Source organism: Ictalurus furcatus, chromosome 6 (genome assembly GCF_023375685.1).
Source record: "Ictalurus furcatus strain D&B chromosome 6, Billie_1.0, whole genome shotgun sequence".
In the NCBI taxonomy this organism is placed as follows: Eukaryota; Metazoa; Chordata; class Actinopteri; order Siluriformes; family Ictaluridae; genus Ictalurus; species Ictalurus furcatus.
The window spans coordinates 16,468,599-16,488,685 of NC_071260.1; the positions used below are offsets into that span (position 1 = coordinate 16,468,599).

Below are 20,087 nucleotides of genomic sequence, written 5' to 3' on the forward strand. Positions count from 1 at the left end.
GGTGTTGTGTGGTCTTTGATGTGTATGTGCAAGTATTTGTGAGACAAGGTATAGATCAAGGGTGTCCAATCTTATCCACAAAGGGCCAGTGTGGGTGCGGGTTTTCATTCCAATCAAGCAGGAGCCACACTTGATTCCTCCTGTTTAATCAGTTGAGCTTGGTTTTCAATAGCCTCAGGTGTAGCTTCTGCTTGGTTGAAATGAAAACCTGCACCAACATTGGCACTTTCCAGATAAGAATGAACACACCTGGTATAGAGCCACAATACTTGTATATACTCTGTGGCTGTGTTTTAATTAAACCCTAAACTAAGTTCCTTTGTGAACGTGCGTGTGGTTTGGGGTCAGTAGCACTACTCCACTGACAGATGACAAGCACTAGCATGTTCTCAAATGCAAAGGTAATTATCAAATTAATAATTTATTGCTGGACAACCACCATTTACTAGAACAGCTAGAACCTATTGTCAGTCAGTCAGTAAACCTTGTAACCTACTAAATTTTGCAGAAAGGCAACAAACAAGTTCCACCAAGTTATATGAATGAAGTCAGAGGGTGTCAGCCTTCAAAGGCAATTTACAAAACATCTTTTTAACATTCATGCACCTTTGAATTCATGCACCTTAATACAGTGCCTGACATTTTTATGATGCTCCTGAAAAATGTGTGCATCCCTGTATAATGTATTAAAGCAGTGATATAATTAAAGTAACTTATTTGTCATTTGGGCCTGAATGCTATTCATGTGCCAAAATTGTGACTATGCACAAACATGGGTGCATAAAGACAGTTATAATGCATAAGTTACAAGTGGCCCGAAATCCATCTATGACATGCTGGGCCCCAGAACTAAGTTCCCTTTTTCAGTCCAACAAGAGCGCAATTTTCCTTCACCTGCACAAAAGCTGTGCGTGCCAAGGCACATTCTGAATTCAACTAAAGCGCCTCAGAACAGAAGAATGGTTTGAGCTGGGGCCTCAGTTCTCTGTGCTAAAATTCAGCTTGACTTGGCTTTGACACAAATTGGGTGGAAAAAAGTCAGTCCATGGATATTTTAAAAATAAAATAAAATATAAGCACTTATTAGAATCTTTTCCTGGTGGTGTAATATTTTGTTAGGCTCATCCCTTGGTAAATAAACAATTAATCAAAGCCCAGAGCTTGACAACTCAATGACACTATTTTCTCCGCTTTAATTCATTCTAATGAAGCATGGGAAATTCTGGCAGAGTTTGATGGTGGGTGGTAAGTTGTAGATGAGCTACTGAGCACTTGAACACATTATTTTACCCTCTATAAGACTTCATCATTTATTTCTCCTCAAGTGATGACAAATAATGGTAATGTGTATAAAACCATAAATTCCCTAATTTAACATGTGCATCATTATGCGTATTTTAACAATACCAATTCATCACTGATTGTCTCCTTGTGTATAACGGTCTCTCCAAAAAAAGAAATAGAATAACACACTGGTCTTGCATTTAAATAGCTTTCACGCATAAATGAGGCTTGAATGAATGAATTAACAAAGCCATTAAATGGAAGCATGTCGTCATGGAGAATTGAAACACATCCAGTTCAGGCTAACCCTGGTTCCCACAAAGTACTTCCTCACTACAAATAGAATACTTTGGAAGTGCTTGATGATATCCAAGCCACCACTTTCTTCCATGTTTTTCATCTCTTCACTGTTGATCAGATTATAATAGTCATCCAGTGTAAATATGCCACAAGACATACAGAATGGATCCTTAAATATATAATAAAAAGACAAGAGACCACTTTAAACTTTTAAGTACTTTAAATGAAAGAAATGGGTCTACATTAATTGTTTATTCATATTACACATTTAAAATGTTTATAAAATTGGTTACAAAACATATTTAAATGTAAATAGGTTAAAATCCAGAGCAGCAAAACTATCAGACAGCTAAACAAAAAGACTCAAATTCTGTTGATATGATGTTCTAATAGTACGTCTCTCTCTCCACCCAGCCTAAAAAGTAAAGGAGTAAAAATATACTTTAGGCTTTAGATGCTGACTTTTATATTATGGGATACAACAGAAAAGAATGTAGTTTTGTATTTACCTCCAGGATAGCGCCGGAGGATGAGCTTTCTGATTTCATCATAGATAAAGATGAGGAGAGAGTATGGGAAAGCGCAGAACCACCAGTTGGGTCTGAAGAAAGAGCCAGTAATTAAATCTCACAATTTCAGGGTTCGTACAGATGTTTCATACTGAAATTCCAGGACTTTCAAGGACTTTTCAAAGACATTTTTTTTTTTCAATGACTATACAAGAGATATCATTCAAACCTGTTCTCTAATTCTTCTTTTTAAATTCCAAAAACCCCCAATAATAATAATAATAATAATAATAATAATAATAATAAAACACAACCAGATTTTCTTTAGTGCCTTTTCCAGTCATGCTGGACTAAATTCGCGTTTCCCAGGCAATGCTTCATCTTCACCATAACATCAATATACTCCAGGTGAGGGACAGGAGCACTGTTCCAACAACTTTCAATGGAAAGTCACTAAACGTTGCCAGATGAGGTCATGCGCGAATTAGCATATTCAGTACGTCATTGCGATGCATTTGCATTTTACCTACTGTCTGTTTGCTTCTTTCCTACTCTGTGTGCTCACATACTGTATTTTGACACAGCCAGATTTTCAATAAAGCTGTTCTCATTTACATATTTTTCTGTTTCTGTTGTCAGACAACGGAACGAGCATGTAATGTTGAATGAAACGTGGCCAATTAAGGCTACATGTTAACCAAGCAATCACTTCCAAGCCATTTCCAAGCTACTGCTCTGCACTGCTAAAATCCTGATTTATAACCACGACGTCGACTGACTTAATCACGAACCACATACTTTAAAGACAAAGGCTGTGATTTCAGCTATGTTTACATGTAAAATAACCACTCAGAGAGAAAGTTAGAAGTGAATGAATGTGCTGCTCCTCTCTGCCACTCACTGAACAGAGTAGCTGCAGAGAGAGGTGTTCCTGCGGGGGGAAAGCAGGCCCTTGCGCTCGTGGGGCAGTACTGGCCACTCTCTTCTATGGAAAGTAGCTAAGGTTTGCCCAAAAAGATGCTAGATTTGTCACTAGGTGATTTTTTAGTGGGGGGGAGTATTAGCCTCATCTAATACTAAATACATTATATTTAAAGAACTAAAGCATTAATTCAGCTTACTTGAGTGGATACATTCTCAGAGCCACATCCATCCCTGGGCAGTAAGACAAGAAGGCAGCAAGAGCAGTTTCCTCAAACAATCCGAATATGAGGATTTTATTCCTGATTTAAAAAAAAAAAAAAAAAAAAAAAAAAAAGAAAGAAAGAGTCATTTTTAGCTAAGTAACATTATGGGAAATATCCCCTTCATAACCATGGTCCAAGCTTCCTTATATTCTCAGATAAGTATCTCTATTTATTCTACATGACTTACTTCATTCCTTGCTGGAAGACAGAGTTCCTCCTGGTCTTGCAGATGATCAAATCAGCCCACTGCACAATCACGATGCTGGTGAAGAAGGCAGTGTGGCAGGTGAACTCCACAATCTTTCTCTGTTCATATGTCTGAAATTATACAGGAAGGATGAGCACAACCCATGAGTACAACCTGTTGAAATAAATAACCATAATGTCTGATTTGAGCAAAACAGTGTTAAACTTACCCACTGCTGCCCATAGCTGTCCTCAAGATCATTCATGTATCTGTCATCCCAATACACACGAATTCCAAGTAGACTTGATGGCAGGAACCCATTTTCAGCCAAGATGACAAAATATGTGAAGAAGCCAGCTAGCGCCTGTATCATACCTGAGAAAAATGTGGAACCAGTTTACATAAAAGCATAAACAGAGACCTTTACCATATGATAGGCCTCATTTGTCTTTCAGTAAAGTTGTGTGTAAAGATATTGTTTGATTTCTAAATGTAGGCCAAACCAAATTATTTCCCACCAGATTTACAAATGTATCGACTTCGCCGATTTTCTTTGTACTAATGACTGTATGTTGATAAATGCCAAGTATCTGTAAATTACAATGTGTGTTCACTGCACAAATGATTTACATTTAGTGATGCCCACAAAACTCTACAAAAGACAAAGCTCACAAAGAGGTGATGCCTAAACAGTAAACAGGGAAGAGTGCACTAAATCTTCCAGTAAAGCAGCTCAGCCACTGCAGTGTATTGGCCTCAACAAGCACACATTAACTCTTCTTCCTTTTATATGGAGGCATTAATTGTAGGGTTAGTCTTATTTGTATAAGATTTGTTATAGATTTGTTTATAGATTTTCTTTCAAGTCATTAAGTCATTAATATGAAACAAGTGAGCGTCACAAAATGTTCGTTAAACTGTGTGCATGCAGTTGAAATAAATACGCTATTTAAACCAGACAATGTAATCTATATGAAATTGCTGTAACTCATGCCAATATGATTTTAAGCCTGTCATTTAGAAACCATAAAATTACAGCATCCTCACCTATTTGGCCATATGCAATACTAATGAGTCTTTCATTTACTAGTTTGTCTGTTTTGGGGTTTCTGGGCTGTCTCTTCATGATATCACTCTCAGCAGCTTCATATGCCAGGGAAATAGCTGGGACCTTAATAAACGACACAAAGAACAGTGTTAGCTGGCATCACAATTACTAGCATACTGTTAACGGGAGGATTTATACTGACCATGTCTGTTCCAAGGTCAATACATAGAATGGTGACAGTTCCCAGTGGCAGAGGGATATTAGCAATGATGAAGAACAGAAAAGGTGTGATCTCAGGGATGTTACTGGTCAAAGTGTATGCAATGGACTTCTTCAGGTTGTCAAAGATCAGCCGGCCTGAACGGAAAAAATATATGTAACTTAACAATAACATAGCGTTCTTGGCAGAATTCAGCAAATACCATGAACACACAGTGTATGTACCTTCTTCTACTCCAGTCACAATTGATGCAAAGTTGTCATCAAGAAGTATCATGTCAGCAGCCTGCTTGGATACATCCGAGCCAGCAATGCCCATAGCAACGCCAATATCAGCTTTCTTCAGTGCAGGAGAATCATTCACACCATCACCTGTAACAGCCACAATGGCTCCCTGTGGCACACAGTAAATTATGTTTTCATGAGATTTAGATATGACAGATGTCTAGCCCATTGCAATAAGAAGTCAAAATGTCTACAAATCTTAGTTTTATGAAATATCTATTAGAATTTCCTGTATTTGTATCAACATGTGCCACATCAGTGATTCTAGCACTGTACATGAGATAAAAAGCAGAAATTCTTCCTAACATTTTTCGATCATAGGACTCCAATACACCAATCAGGTGAACAGGAAAAAAAAATTATAACCTGGCGCTGACACCCTTCAACAATGATCAGTTTCTGCTGGGGTGAGGTTCTAGCAAACACAATCTCTGTGTGATATTTTAGGATGTCATCTAGTTGTTCAGAACTAAGGTCTTTAAGATCTCCACCATGGACCACACATGCTTTAGCATCTCTAAAAGAAAAAAAAAAAGACACGTATTACTCTTCATTCATTAATTAATTGTATAAGATGTAGTGAGGCATTTGAGGCTTCAGCTTTGAGAGTACATGAGTAACTCCAACTTGTATTGTGCTGCCCTGCTCTTGATAATCTGACTGCTTGTTATTTATAGCAGGGTTTCTTAACAGCAGTCATGGAATCCACTGCTGCATAGTTTCGAGATCAGGGGAGGACAAGAAGAATATGTGACTGGGCTATTAATGGACATGTAGGCACAGCAGGCCAGCAGTCACCTGTTTGTTTGTTTGTTTGTTCGATCTTCTCCTATTCAACAACCAGAGAAAGAAATAACCCTATTCCCTTGACTTTTGCAAAACATTTTATTTAACATGTAAATAAGACCATCTAAAATAAAAAAAAATATTCATTATGTATTTAAGCAGGGTGCACAGTGGCTTAGTGGTTAGCACGTTTGCCTCACACCTCCACGCTGTGTGGGTTTCCTCCAGGTACTTCGGTTTCCTCCCCAAAGTCCAAAGACATGCATGGTAGGCTGATTGGCATTTCCAAAGTGTCCGTAGTGAATGGGTGTGTGAATGTGTATGTGATTGTGCCCTGCGATGGATTGGCACCCTGTCCAGTGTGTACCCTGTCTTGTGCTAGGCTCCAGGTTTCCCGCAACCCAGTAGGATAAGCGATATAGAAAATGGATGAATGGATTTAAGCAAACCGCACTTCAGAGTGGTGGGATGCAGCTTGATGCTGTAACTATCGCATTTGCTACTTGTTCTGTAACCCACTGCCTGCTGAACTACACATATTGGCTTTTACTAGTTGGGTTACTTAGCTTGCAAGAACAACATACGTTATTTCAGAATCAGCTTAATTTGTCATATACCCCTCCTGCTAGCACACTCAGCCACTGCACAGTTAGAAATGCTGGAAAAAAGATAAAATGCAAGCCAGGATTGAATATTATCTCTTATGTTCAATGTTAAGAGAAAACAGCACAGCTCATAGCCACATGTTGGTCAACAGCTTTCTAACTTTTTGTCGAGAGTGAAAATGATACCTTGGATTGACTTCATTGATAGGAATGTTCAAGCGTGCAGCAATATCCTCGATAGTCTCATTGCCCTCAGAGATAATCCCAACACCTTTGGCAATAGCCTTAGCAGTGATTGGATGGTCACCAGTGACCATTATAACCTGAAAAAGGAAATATTCTAATATAAAAAATAAATACTACGAATACAGTAATGTGATTGCTAAGACAGCCGGTTGGCCATACCTTAATACCAGCACTCCTGCATTTTCCTACAGCATCTGGTACTGCTGCTCGTGGGGGATCAATCATGGACATGAGACCAACAAAGCATAGATTCTCGGTAGGAAAGTTCTCATGATCTGTATCAAACTGGAAGCCCTCTGGAAACTGTTCCTCAGGCAAGTACAAGTGGCAAAATCCTGGTAGCAATAGTAGAAATAATCAATTGTTAGTTAATGATAATGAGTCTTTATTTATCACACATACAGTATCTCACAAAAGTGAGTACACCCCTCACATTTTTGTAAATATTTGATTATATCTTTTAATGTGACAACACTGAAGAAATGACACTTTGCTACAATGTAAAGTAGTGAGTGTACAGCTTGTATAACAGTGTAAATTTGCTGTCCCCACAAAATAACTCAACACACAGCCATTTATGTCTAAACCACTGGCAACAAAAGGGAGTACACCCCTAAGTGAAAATGTCCAAATTGGGCCCAATTAGTCATTTTCCCCTCCCTGGTGTCATGTGACTTGTTAGTTTTACAAGGTCTCAGGTGTGAATGGGGAGCAGGTGTGTTAAATGTGGTGTCATCGCTCTCACACTCCCTCATACTGGTCACTGGAAGTTCAACATGGCACCTCATGGCAAAGAACTCTCTGAGGAGCTGAAAAAAAGAATTGCTTTATGCCCTACATAAAGATGGCCTAGGCTATAAAAAGATTGCCAAGACCCTGTCACTGAGCTGCAGCACGGTGGCCAAGACCATACAGCAGTTTGACAGGACAGGTTCCACTCAGAAGGGGCCTCACCATGGTGAACCAAAGAAGTTGAGTGCACGTGCTCAGCGTCATATCGAGGTTGTCTTTGGGAAATAGACATGAGTGCTGCCAGCATTGCTGCAGAGGTTGAACGGGTGGGGGTCAGCCTGTCAGTGCTCAGACCATACGCTGCACACTGCATCAAATTGGTCTGCATGGCTGTAGTCCCAGAAGGAAGCCTCTTCTAAAGATGATGCACAAGAAAGCCCACAGACAGTTTGCTGAAGACAAGCAGACTAAGGACATGGATTACTGGAACCATGTCCTGTGGTCTGATGAGACCAAGATAAACTTATTTGGTTCAGATGGTGTCAAGCATGTGTGGCGGCAACCAGGTGAGGAGTACAAAGACAAGTGTGTCTTGCCTACAGTCAAGCATGGTGGTGGGAGTGTCATGGTCTGGGGCTGCATGAGTGCTGCCGGCACTGGGGAGCTACAGTTCATTGAGGGAACCATGAATGCCAACATGTACTGTGACATACTGAAGCAGAGCATGATCCCCTCCCTTCGGAGAATGTGCCGCAGGACAGTATTCCAGCATGATAACGACCACTGCCTTGCTAAAGAAGCTGAGGGTGAAGGTGATGGACTGGCCAAGCATGTCTCCAGAACTAAACCCTATTGAGCATCTGTGGGGCATCCTCAAACAGAAGGTGAAGGAGCACAAGGTCTCTAACATCCACCAGCTCCGTGATGTCGTCATGGAGGAGTGGAAGAGGACTCCATGGAAGAGGAGTGGAAGAGGACATTTTCACTTAGGGGTGTACTTACTTTTGTTGCCAACGGTTTAGACTTTAATGGCTGTGTGTTGAGTTATTTTTAGGGGACAGCAAATTTACACTGTTATCCAAGCTGTACACTCACTACTTTACATTGTAGCAAAGTGTCATTTCTTCAGTGTTGTCACATTAAAAGATATAATCAAATATTTACAAAAATGTGAGGGGTGTACTCACTTTTGTGAGATACTGTACATATGCACAGTGAAATCCTTTTCTTGGCATACCCCAACATGTCAGGAAGCTGGGGTCAGAGCGCAGGGTCAGCCATGATATAGTGTCCCTGGAGCAGAGCGGGTTAAGGGCCTTGTTCAAGGGTCCAACAGTGGCAGCTTGGCAGTGCTGGGGCCTGAACCCCTGACCTTCCAATCAGTAACCCAGCCAAGCCACCACTGCCTCCCAGTTAGTTGCTAAATGACTAAATCTTAATTATAGGCTTACTCCCATTTCATCTCCCCTTTGTCCTTACCCAGTACTCTCTCTCCAAGCCCTCCCAGCTCCAGGTACGCATTCTGAAAAGCTTCTCTCATGTCGTCATCCAGAGGCTGATCTTTTCCTTGTATCATTATGGTGCTGCAGCGGTCCAGAATTCTCTCTGGTGCTCCTTTCATTACAAGCAAGTATTTGGAATCCGATGCAGAATCTGGGTTCTTGTGTACTGAGAGCTACATATATAGATAAAAATGAATTGAATAAGAAATTAATTAATGTTTCATAAATGTCATTTTCTGATTAGATGTATTGTATTGAAAAATGCTTCATGCATTATTCAGCTGAGTGTTCATTCTTAATGAAATCAGATCTGGGTTTATCATTAAATCAAGCATTATATTAAGATGTTTGATGATAGCTTGCTTTTCAGTTTTGTATGATATCATATGACATAAGAAACCATGTTGGGAACGGGTACTGCTAATAATTGTTACACGTAGGGATGAAACGGTTACCAGATTTCACGATAAACCATGATAAAATTCACCGACAGTTAGTATTACCCAACTTATTTTATGAATTTGTTTACCTTTTGTGAATCTCGCTACATTTATTTGCGGGTCGTAATCTATTTATTTGGAATTATGAAACAATTCTAACCCCATACAAGATGGCGGAAGGTTTGGTTTAATATATGCGAGTTAGTCATTGTACTGTTTTGTTATGTTTTTCCATTAAGAGTAATAATGAACCCATCATTCAAGCAATTGCCGCCTCCGAACTACCGCTAATTCGAAGTGAAAATGTGCATGGCTGCACGGGCATTCATAAGCGATTTATATGCACAGGGGAAAAGAGGAAAAAGCACCAATGAAGTGCCAATGGCCTCTTTCACAGCACCTTATTTCTGGCAAGCTCTCCAGACAGGAATACCATCTCCTATTAAGTTTCCCTCAGCATTTTTATAAAATCCAAAATATGACCACACTTCGGATTTGGTCCTCTTGGAAGGTCGTAAAATCTCCCGAGCGCTATCACTGCCTTCCGCCATGTTCTCTAACTGAACTAAATGATTGCAACAAGCCTAGTGACAACCATCCATCACCTTATAGTCAAATATAAAACCTGTTTAAAAGATTTCAGTGTGTGTATCAGTACTTTTTGTCCATTTTCAGCACATTTAAACAATACCGTGATAATACTGATAACCGTGATAGTTTTGATCACGATAATCGTGATATGAAATTTTCATTCCATTACATCTCTAGTTACAAAATAAAAGAATGTTTAAAATATCCTTAGGCCAAACCTGGTATTTATTAGTTGAGTTGAAGGGGATTTCTGCCATTTTTTTATGTCTGTCCCTCATCTCTTTCACAGATCCACAACAAAGTTCAATACACTTCAGGAGGGCAGACTCTGAGGCATCTCCAGCAACATCTCTCTTTGAAGAAAGTCAGACCATCAGTGGGTATAAAGTACACATTACACTACAAAATGCAACACTTAGGTATCTAAAGGTATCTTTTTCTTTTCATTGTTTTTCAAACTAGTTATGACAGAATCTTAAGTCATTAGTTAAATGTATTTATTTTTTTCCTATAAGCATGCACCTACAGCAGTAACAACTATAACTAATCCTGTATTATCACTGTGCTATAACATGGGAAAGAATACCTTTAAAATAGGAACATCAGTTTGCTCTGCTAAGAAAACAGCCCTATTGCAAAGCCCAGCAATGCGTGCCAGGGAGGTCCAGGTGAGTGAGCTTCGATCAAAGCTGGCTCCGCTCTGGTTTTCTGTGGTGTCAGCTTCATGGATCTGGTTGTCAAACCACATGTGGGCAACAGTCATGCGGTTCTGGGTCAAGGTTCCTGTCTTGTCTGAGCAGATGGTCGATGTGGAGCCCAGGGTTTCCACAGCCTCAAGGTTCTTCACCAGGCAGTTCTTCTTTGCCATGCGTTTTGCTGTCAATGTGAGACACACCTAAGGAGACACAAACAAAGAAATAAAGCAAAATTACAGACAACTTCCATTAAGGTTTACTTAGTCCCTCTTGGTCAACACAGAGTTCAATTAAAGCTGAAATACATACTTTTTATTTTTACTTACAGTAACAGTGGCAAGAAGACCTTCAGGCACATTAGCAACAATGATTCCAATAAGGAAAATGACTGCTTCAAGCCAGCTGTAGCCCAAGATAAGAGAGAGAATGAAGAAGGAAAGTCCAAGAATGACAGCCACGCCTGTTATGATGTGGATGAAGTGCTCAATTTCGATAGAGATGGGCGTCCTGCCCACCTCAAGACCAGAAGCAAGTGTGGCAATTCGACCCATGACAGTATGGTCGCCAGTGCTGATGACAATACCACGCGCAGTGCCTAAAGGTAAATTAATAGGATAGTTTCTACTGAATATCAGTTATTTATTATGAATATTACAAAATCCTATGCACAGCATCCCTGCAATTACTGTGAAGTACCTTCCACACAGTTGGTAGAGAAGAAAGCAATATTCCTGGTCTCTAGAGGGTTATCGTTGGAGAAATCTGGAGAACGAGTCTGAGGTTCTGACTCTCCGGTAAGAGATGAGTTGTCCACCTATAAAATAGTAAAAAAGAGTGTTATGTACAAAGATGTGACATGTAAATGGTTTGCTCTTAACAATAATTGTTATCTTCAGTGGAATTGTTGAAGTGCTCTCAAAAAGACCGACCTTACAACCATGTGCAGAAATGATACGCAGGTCGGCTGGTATCCTGTCTCCACCTTTTACCTCCACCAGATCACCCAGAACCACATCCTCAGCATTAATCATACTTTTCTCACCGTCACGGATAACCAAAGCTTGCTGGGAAGATTCATTTAAAATGAAAAGTTATAAGGTTTAAAATGATCTTAACCAGGAGTAACCCAAATCTATTTTACATCTATTTCTAACTATTTTAGATGATTCCATTTCTTTACAGTTGCATTTGTAGGGTACTTATCAACTGTAATTGTTACACACTCCCTTAGAAAGTTCAAAAAAGAAAAAAATACCGTACAGCTTCTGGTATCTTTCTGTGCACTCAGTTCTTTAATCTTATGGGTTGACGAGGGCACATATTGACAATATTTTTAAGTCTACAGCACTCTGCTATGTATGAATAAATCTTGTAAACTACAGAAATAGTGGAAGATTTAATTTTGATCAGTGATTGAACCATTTCAAAATATGCAAATACTGTATATAGAATTGCACATCACTACATAATGTTTAAAATAGCTTTATATCTGCTCTATAGTAATAATTATGTTACCTGGGGCACCAGGTTCTTGAAGGAGTCCATGATTTTCGAGCTCTTGGCCTCTTGGTAGTATGAGAAGCAACCAGTGACGATGACAACAGCTGAAAGCACAACTCCCAAATACAGCTGCATTGCAAAGCAAAAGACAGAATGTGATCAAAATATTTAATATAGTAACACAAAACAGACCAAAATTACCATTTGTTTCAAAGTTTTGCTCACATTGTCATTGACTGGTTCATCTTCCATTGCAACTAGGATACCATAAGCAAGGAAGCAGAGAAGAGCGCCAGTCCACAGCAGCATGGAGAAGCCTCCAAACATCTGCTTACAGAATTTCACCCACTCCGGTGTGGTAGGTGGAGGAGTGAGGGCATTGGGGCCATCACGGGCAAGAATTTCTTGTGCACGTGTGGTTGTAAGGCCCTGGTAGAGACATAGATAAATAGAACAACCTTGTTCTCTTAAGATTCTCTTAATTGTGAAAATACATTAATTCCCTTACCTTGCTCAAATCTGTGCCATATTTACGATGAAGCTCATCTAAGCTCAGCTTGTGATCATCCTTAATAGAAATATCAATAAAAGAAAATTTTGCAAAATTTTGTCTGATGTTCCAGTGTCAGTATTATCAAAACAAAAAAAGTTAAAATGCTCACCAAATCCACTTCCTTTTTCAGCTCATCCATATCTTTCCTGTTCTTGTTCTTTTTCTTCCCACTTTGCTCTGACGTTGCTGCCAGGTCATATTGATCTCGTCCTCCTCCCTGTGATGGTGCAAAGATTTCTTTTTGGAAGATCTTTATTTTGAATTAGTTTTTTTAAAATGACCATATTATGACCAACATTACTTGACACTAAATGAAGTCAACTGTAGAAAGAGGTTAGTATAATCTCAAAGATTATAGAGTAAGGCAGTATGTGGCATAGTGATTAGAAATTAAATTGGTTAAGGTCTCTGTTTTTTAAACAAAACAGATTCACTTAAAAAACCATCCCAAATCACAATATGAACCTTCATGGAAAACATTATTATGGTATTATCACAAACATAGTTTGAAGTTATATTACCATATGTCACCAGACAATAAACATAATGCATGCAATACAGCTAAGCCTATTAATAATAGAATAATAACTAGCTCTACTTTATAAAAAAATTATTATGATTGCACAAAACATTAATGAAGCAAACAGAATAGAAGCAGGCTTTAATAAACCAAAAGCTTGATATAGGTATGTTAGGAAAGTGTAGCAGCTGGTAACCTACACAAGGCCAACTATACAGTCATCTGGATAATTTTTTAATGTCTATCTTATTTAATTGCCTTATAAACCTAAATATATTTCACTACTCATTTAAGAGGCTTCATGACTTCTGCTGGAACTAATAAAACCGCTCAAGTCGAATGACTGGCAAAACATTTTCAAGATTGATTTGTCAACCAAAGAATTTTTACTGAGTTCTTAAGTTTGTGCAAGTAAGTACTACTCATTTAAGGAAGTGGCTTAAATGAAAAAAGCCAGTGGTTAGCACGTTCGCCTCACACCTCCAGGGGCTGGGGTTCGATTCCCGCCGGGGCCATGTGTGTGCGGAGTTTGCATGTTCTCCTCGTGCTGTGGGGGTTTCCTCCCCCAGTCCAAAGACATGCATGGTAGGCTGATTGGTGTGTCTAAAGTGCCCGTAGTGTATGAATGTGTATGTGATTGTGCCCTGCGATGGCCTGGCACCCTGTACCCCGCCTTGTGCCCGATGCTCCCTGGGATAGACTCCAGGTTCCCCGCGACCCTGAAGAAGGAGTAAGCGGTAGAAGATGGATGGATGGATGGTTCTGCAGAAATACAAACTACAGTAGACTGACACAAACAAACCGGTTTATGTAAAGGTGAACACAAAACACTGTAACGTATCTAAACTAATGTACATTAATACTGTACTGTAAACTAACCTCCATTAATACTGGCACCCTTTGTAAAAATTGTCTTTGTTGTTTAAGTGTTTGATCTTTTGTTGAATAAAATTCACAAAAATACTCTGCTCTCATGGATATCAAACAATTGCAAACTTGTGATGTGCGGCAAAAAGTTGTTAAGCATCACAAAATGGGAAGTGGCTATAAGATAATAGCAAAATCATTGAAAATGCACATTTCCACCATCGGGGCAATAATCAAGAAGTTCCAGTCAACTGGAAATGTTATGAATCAACCTGGAAGAGGATATGTGTCTATATTGTCTCAATGCACTGTGAATAGGATGGTTTTAGTGGCCAAAAAATCTCCAAGGATCACAGCTGGAGAATTGCAGAAGTTAGTTGCATAGAAAACTCAAGAGTCTTCAATTTGTCAGATACTACTGGAACTTCACATGGGGTTCTATGGTCAGAACAATCCAAAATAGAGCTTTTTCGCAATAAACACCAGAGGTGGTTTTGGTGCACACAGAGAGGTAGCCATATGGAAAAGTACCTCATGGCCACAGTTAAATATGGTGGTGGATCTATAACGTTTTGGGATGTTTTTTCTGCCAGAGGACCTGGACATTTTGTTAAGATACATGGCATCATGGACTCTATATATCTATAAACAGAAATTAAATGAAAACCTGACTGCCTCTGCCAGAAAGCTTAAAATGGGCTGTGGTTGGATCTTCCAGCAGGACAATGATCCAAAACATACATCAAAATCAACACAAAAATGGTTTACTGACCACAAAATCAAGGTCATGCCATGGCCATGGCCATCCCAGTTCCCTGACTTGAAACCCACAGACAACCTGTGGGGTGAACTGAAGAGGAGAGTCCACCAGCGTGGACCTCGAAATTTGAAGGATCTGGAGAGATTCTGTGTGGAGGAATGGTCTCAGATCCTTTGCCATGTATTCTCCAACCTCATCAGGCGTTATAGGAGAAGACTCAGAGCTGAGTCTTGGCAAAGGAAGGTAGCACTAAGTATTGACTAAAAGCGTACCAATAATTGTAGCACACATATATTTAAAAATTTTTTTTATAAGCCTGTGTTTTGTTTGAATTGTTTGATATCCATGAGAGCACAGAATTTTTGTGAAATTTTTAAACAAATATCAAAAGGTTAATTCTCATGCAGACACTATATTACTACATAAAAATTATTGTGGCACCAGTCACATTCTTCCCCATTTTCATCCCAGTAGCAATATCAGAGCTCCATCGGCCAATACCTGATACTGATCTGATACTAAGTTTCTGATTCTGATGCCAAGTTGTGAATACTTTGTGACAAGTGTGTCCTGTGCTCATGTATATGATCTGTGACAGTCAACATCACATGGGTTTCCACTTCAAGGTATGTCACTGAATCAGAATTAAAAAATGAGTCAAATCAGAAACATTTTCAGTACAGTGTATAATGCTGTTTGCATGACCACTTGAATATTCTAATAAATAATAATCTGAAATTATCTTGTTATTAGGAATTTGTTTTATTTATTTTCTCAACATTAACCCTGTATAACAAGTCAAGTAGCAATACAGTGCTAACAATGCAAGCATTATAATAACATTTGCTTTGTAGTAAAATGACCATCTCAACTAGTCACACGTGCAGTTATTACAGTGAATTAGTGTCACTTCAAGTGAAACAAATGATTGCACTGGAAAGAATGCAACACTGGAATGAAGGCCTGGATATAAAAGTCATAACTTGCTTTTTATTAGCATCTCGGTTGTGTATTTCAAAAAAGAACATCAGCATATGTTAATACTTAATCATCACTAATTGCTCTCTGCATACCTGAAACTGAGAGTTTCACAGTGGATAAGGACCCTTTGATGGCCTTTATAACTCATGTTTTATTCAAATAACTGTTCAACCATTGTTCACCGTTGAGGTGCTGCATTAGCGAGGATGCTTATGTTTTTGTGCTTCACATGTTGGAGACTGTGGCTCACCAAGAGACACTGAATTACACCACCTTAAAATTGCCCTATAGCTAGATTGAACATATTGCTGAAAAGCTGCAATTACATAAAGAATCTGAGGCATTGAATAGCATAGATGACATAATACACAATATTTGTATTATGGTATCCATACATGACATAATATCAATGAAGTCACCACCAATCCTAAAACACCCATGGTGCTTTGCTGAAAGGATCAGAAGTACAATTCTCAATACTCACAACATACCTGAGGATTTTATCATTCTCTTTAGGAAATAAAAATAATGACTGGTTTAGTGTTGCATATGATGCATATGATTATCTTGTTCACAGTCCACTGTGTGGTGGAATAATTTTATTAAGCATATTTTCTAAATGGTTTAGGACATTTCAGTCAGCACGGCATGTTCCACTCTGTTGCAATGAGGTAGATAATTCATTCAACCAGGACATTCCGAGCACAATATGTCCCAACATAGCGGGACAACTGCAATAACAACTTGTAACACTGTAAGCTTTGTGATAGGGATCACACAATGGCCAAAAGAGTGCCTCAAAGAGTGAAAAAAGGAGCTGTGCATTCCAAAACAGGATGGAAGTTATTTGAGCACTCATGCATCAGTCCTCTCACAGTGAAGGGTTGTTCAGTTGCCATGGTTGATAAGACCATTGCAGGCAGGCATTTGAATGGACTACTAGATTATATAACATTTTTTGGCTTGTTATTCTAAATCCTATTTTTATCTTCATGCGTTCTCATCAAATTACAAAGGAGGGACAACCTTCCCAGCTGTCGGCACCCAAATAAAACTTTAACCCATAATAAAAATACAAATAATTTTAAGAATAAACCATAAAATAGGTTTCACCAATTGTGTCAAAAAGACACATGAAAATCACACTGTTTACATGTTTGGCTCCTTCATAACAGATCTCTCCATTGTGAAGAAATAATGTAAGTATTTAAGAAAAGTTTTCCTTTTTTGTGAATTACTAGCTAGCCTAATCCAGTCCACTGAAGCACACACCTGGATTATATTGCATATAAGATCCCTATTCGGTAACTCTGCCATAAAGGAAAATTATGTTTTTCTTGAAAAACATTTTCCCTTTTCCCTATTTTACATAGGTGATTCTTATGAAAGAAACTAAGATGATTCTACATGCCATGGAATAATGCAGTTTATAAAATGTTTTTGGTAAACATAATAAAATAGTTCACAGCTTACATGTGATGATTGTGTAACTCTTTTGCTTGCAGTTTTACAAGACCCCTTGTAAACAAGAGTTTTACTTTTTAACCTCCTTATAAGCAAACTACTACTACTACTACTACTACTACTACTACTACTAATAATAATAATAATAATAATAATAATAATTACGGATGAACCGAAATGAAAATTCTTGGCTGAAGCCGAATATAATGAAAAACTTGGCCGAAAGCCGAACACATTTTTCGCGTTTTTTCCATTTATTTTGCCATTTTTTTTCACCATTGCATAAATTAAAAAGGCAAAATGTGCTGTGTTCAAAATATTTATTTAACACTGAACTTTTTTTTTTCTTTCATTCCAGCAGGCACAGGCTACCAGCAAGGCACAATATAACTTTAAATAAATAAATTAGTAAAATAAAAATATTTTGATGTGGTCATCTTTGAGCCCCCCTTGAATAGCCTATGTTAGGCCTATAACTGACTGCTGAAAGAACGTAACACTCTGTAGCCTACAACAAAAAAGTGCATTAAAAAGTGCATTGACAAAAGTGCAAAAAATGGTTATAATCAGTTATGTACGGCTGATTATATTGGGGATATATACCGCTCGCGTCCCTGTACACCTCGCGGAGTATTATAGTAGATATAGTATAGTTAGATACGTTGTTAATGTTATGTTCCTTGATAGACTTAGTTAGTTTAAACTATAGATTAGTTCATTTAGTCCCCGCTGGTTTTTCCACTCCCAGTCCATAGTACTAGTTCATGTTTCTTGTTTTGTGTTTTGACCCTGTTTTCTGTGACCACGACTTTGATTACGGCTTTGCCCCATTTATGCCTGTTTGTCGATCGCCCGACCCTTTGCCTGTCTTGACTACGTTTTTTGGATTACGATTTGGATTTGTCTGCTTGCCCTTAAACAAATACGTCTTTACCTGCTTCCGTACTCTACTCCCTTACGTCTCGCGACGTGACAGAATACTCCGGAACAAAAACAAAACAAACGCACGTGTCCACAGCAAACTTCCTTCAACAGCCGAAGAGCACGTAGCTCGTGCACGTAGCTCGTGCATGCGCGCGCCCCCTCATCGAGGTCGTGACATTCGCGCATCTCACTCTGGTTGCTAGGCTATTTGGTCGCATCATCAAACACGTCATTATTCGGTCAAATTTATTCGGCCTTTTCACTTATTCGCCCGAACACCGAAAATACTTTTTTTTTTTTGCTATTTTCGGCCGAATAATTTCAGTTGCTGAACATTCGGTGCATCCCTAATAATGATAATAAAGACTACTACTACTACTACTACTACTACTACTACTACTAATAATAATAATAATAATAATAACAATATCACTAATAATCATAATAAGACTACTACTACTACTACTACCACCACCACCACCACCACCACCAACAACAACAACAACAATAATAATAATAATAATAATAATAATAATAATAATAATGATGCTTTAATAGTTTAGAACATAGTAAACAAAGATTTTTAAAGTATTTTTTCCCCCTAATTATTATTATTATTATCATTATTTATTTTTGTTTTTAATAAAAGTTCAGAAAAGCACTTTGGACAGAGGATAGGAGTTTTCCACACAGGAGGATGGCTTTGAGGATGCCTTTTTGTTTGCCTTTGTTGTCTCGAGATATGTTCAGCACAAGATTATGCCAAGTAATGCTTACACAGAAAAACCTATAATGCATAATCAGATATCATCTGAACATAGTATCATTTCAGAATCTCAAGAAGCACCTTCTACCTTGGACATTTCTTCTACGGCTGTTTGAAATGTCAGTCATGTTTACATCGTCAGTCTATATCTTACACCATGTCAGAGTTTTCCACATAACGTCCACAATTACGATTAAATAAACAATGTGGATCACATGAAAATTGAATGCGATTAGGGAAGAGCAGACTGTACGCTGGTTATTTATCTCTATTAAACTGGCAGCAAATTCACCACGAACCACCAACTGTACCTGCAGAATCTGTATCTTTTTCATTAACCGCAGTCTATTTAAATACTACATCGTGGCCAGATTTATGTAACTACTCACTAACACATGCTGCCTAGTTCACACCTAACACCTTTAGAACTGCTTGTCTGGTTTTACTCACTCCGTGTCCCATCTCTGCTCGTCACCCGCTGAAGTTCGAACTTTCTTAAATGTTTTTCTGTAGTTCTCCGCTGCCTTACTGAGCTTCCAGGTCTTTAAAACAAACACTTAAAACTCGCCCCACTGAACCCCAGTGGCAGAAACTCGTTTAAGTTTTATAGCTGGAGCTGCTGTTCCGATGACGTATGCAGAGGTTACCATGGTCACGCTGGGCCTAGGGGCGTGTTTTGGGGTCTCGCGAGGTAGAGCCCTTGAGCGCCAACGGAAGTTCAAAACACTCGATCGTCACGTGATTCATGTAGACTTCAGATAGTTCCAGGAAGGTTTTTGCGGGTGATTTGAATCCATGGAGATAGAGAGACAGGAACTGCGATTTTTGGTCATTAGTAGCTAATAAATGCATTGATTTACAATATTTATATAACACACCGGCATGTGTATGTAGTATGTATATATAGTTACATCAATGTTGTTTGAAAAAGTAATAAAATCCACTAATATTTGAGGATCAGTGTGGTCAATTAGCAGTACCTTCCTTGTTAACACACCATGATTAAAGACCGTGTTGCTGTTGTTTTTAATGAATATTTTTTATGTTCTTAAACTCACTAATGTCATCTTTATGACTCTCGGATAGGACAAGAGACAGGAGACTAACAGTGATTGTCAACTCACTGCACAATGGGT

The 20,087-nt window shown here is 38.7% G+C and overlaps 1 protein-coding gene across 1 annotated transcript; it reads right to left on the bottom strand.

Annotated features, from left to right (window-relative positions):
* Positions 1–1,813: 1,813 nt before the first annotated feature.
* Positions 1,814–19,562, bottom strand: atp1a1b (ATPase Na+/K+ transporting subunit alpha 1b). The gene is made up of 22 exons (XM_053626735.1): positions 19,402–19,562; positions 12,779–12,886; positions 12,625–12,684; positions 12,342–12,545; positions 12,132–12,245; positions 11,546–11,680; positions 11,313–11,430; positions 10,943–11,211; positions 10,508–10,816; positions 10,140–10,274; positions 8,868–9,063; positions 6,816–6,991; positions 6,597–6,733; positions 5,386–5,536; positions 4,960–5,128; positions 4,718–4,872; positions 4,515–4,638; positions 3,697–3,842; positions 3,468–3,598; positions 3,215–3,316; positions 2,094–2,185; positions 1,814–1,999 (listed from the first exon to the last, which is right to left on the bottom strand). Exons 1-22 carry the CDS (start codon positions 19,411–19,413, stop codon positions 1,971–1,973), a joined length of 3,072 nt encoding a protein of 1,023 aa, XP_053482710.1. The 5' UTR covers positions 19,414–19,562; the 3' UTR covers positions 1,814–1,970.
* Between the last annotated feature and the right edge of the window lie 525 nt (positions 19,563–20,087).

Bases quoted from the DNA above. Each gene is read 5' to 3' on its own strand.
- atp1a1b (XM_053626735.1), bottom strand. The intron at 6,734-6,815 runs GTATGGCCAACC...TTCCTTTTTCAG, and splicing joins GCAGGAGTGCTGGTATTAAG to GTTATAATGGTCACTGGTGA. The intron at 3,599-3,696 runs GTAAGTTTAACA...GTATAATTTCAG, and splicing joins ACAGCTATGGGCAGCAGTGG to ACATATGAACAGAGAAAGAT.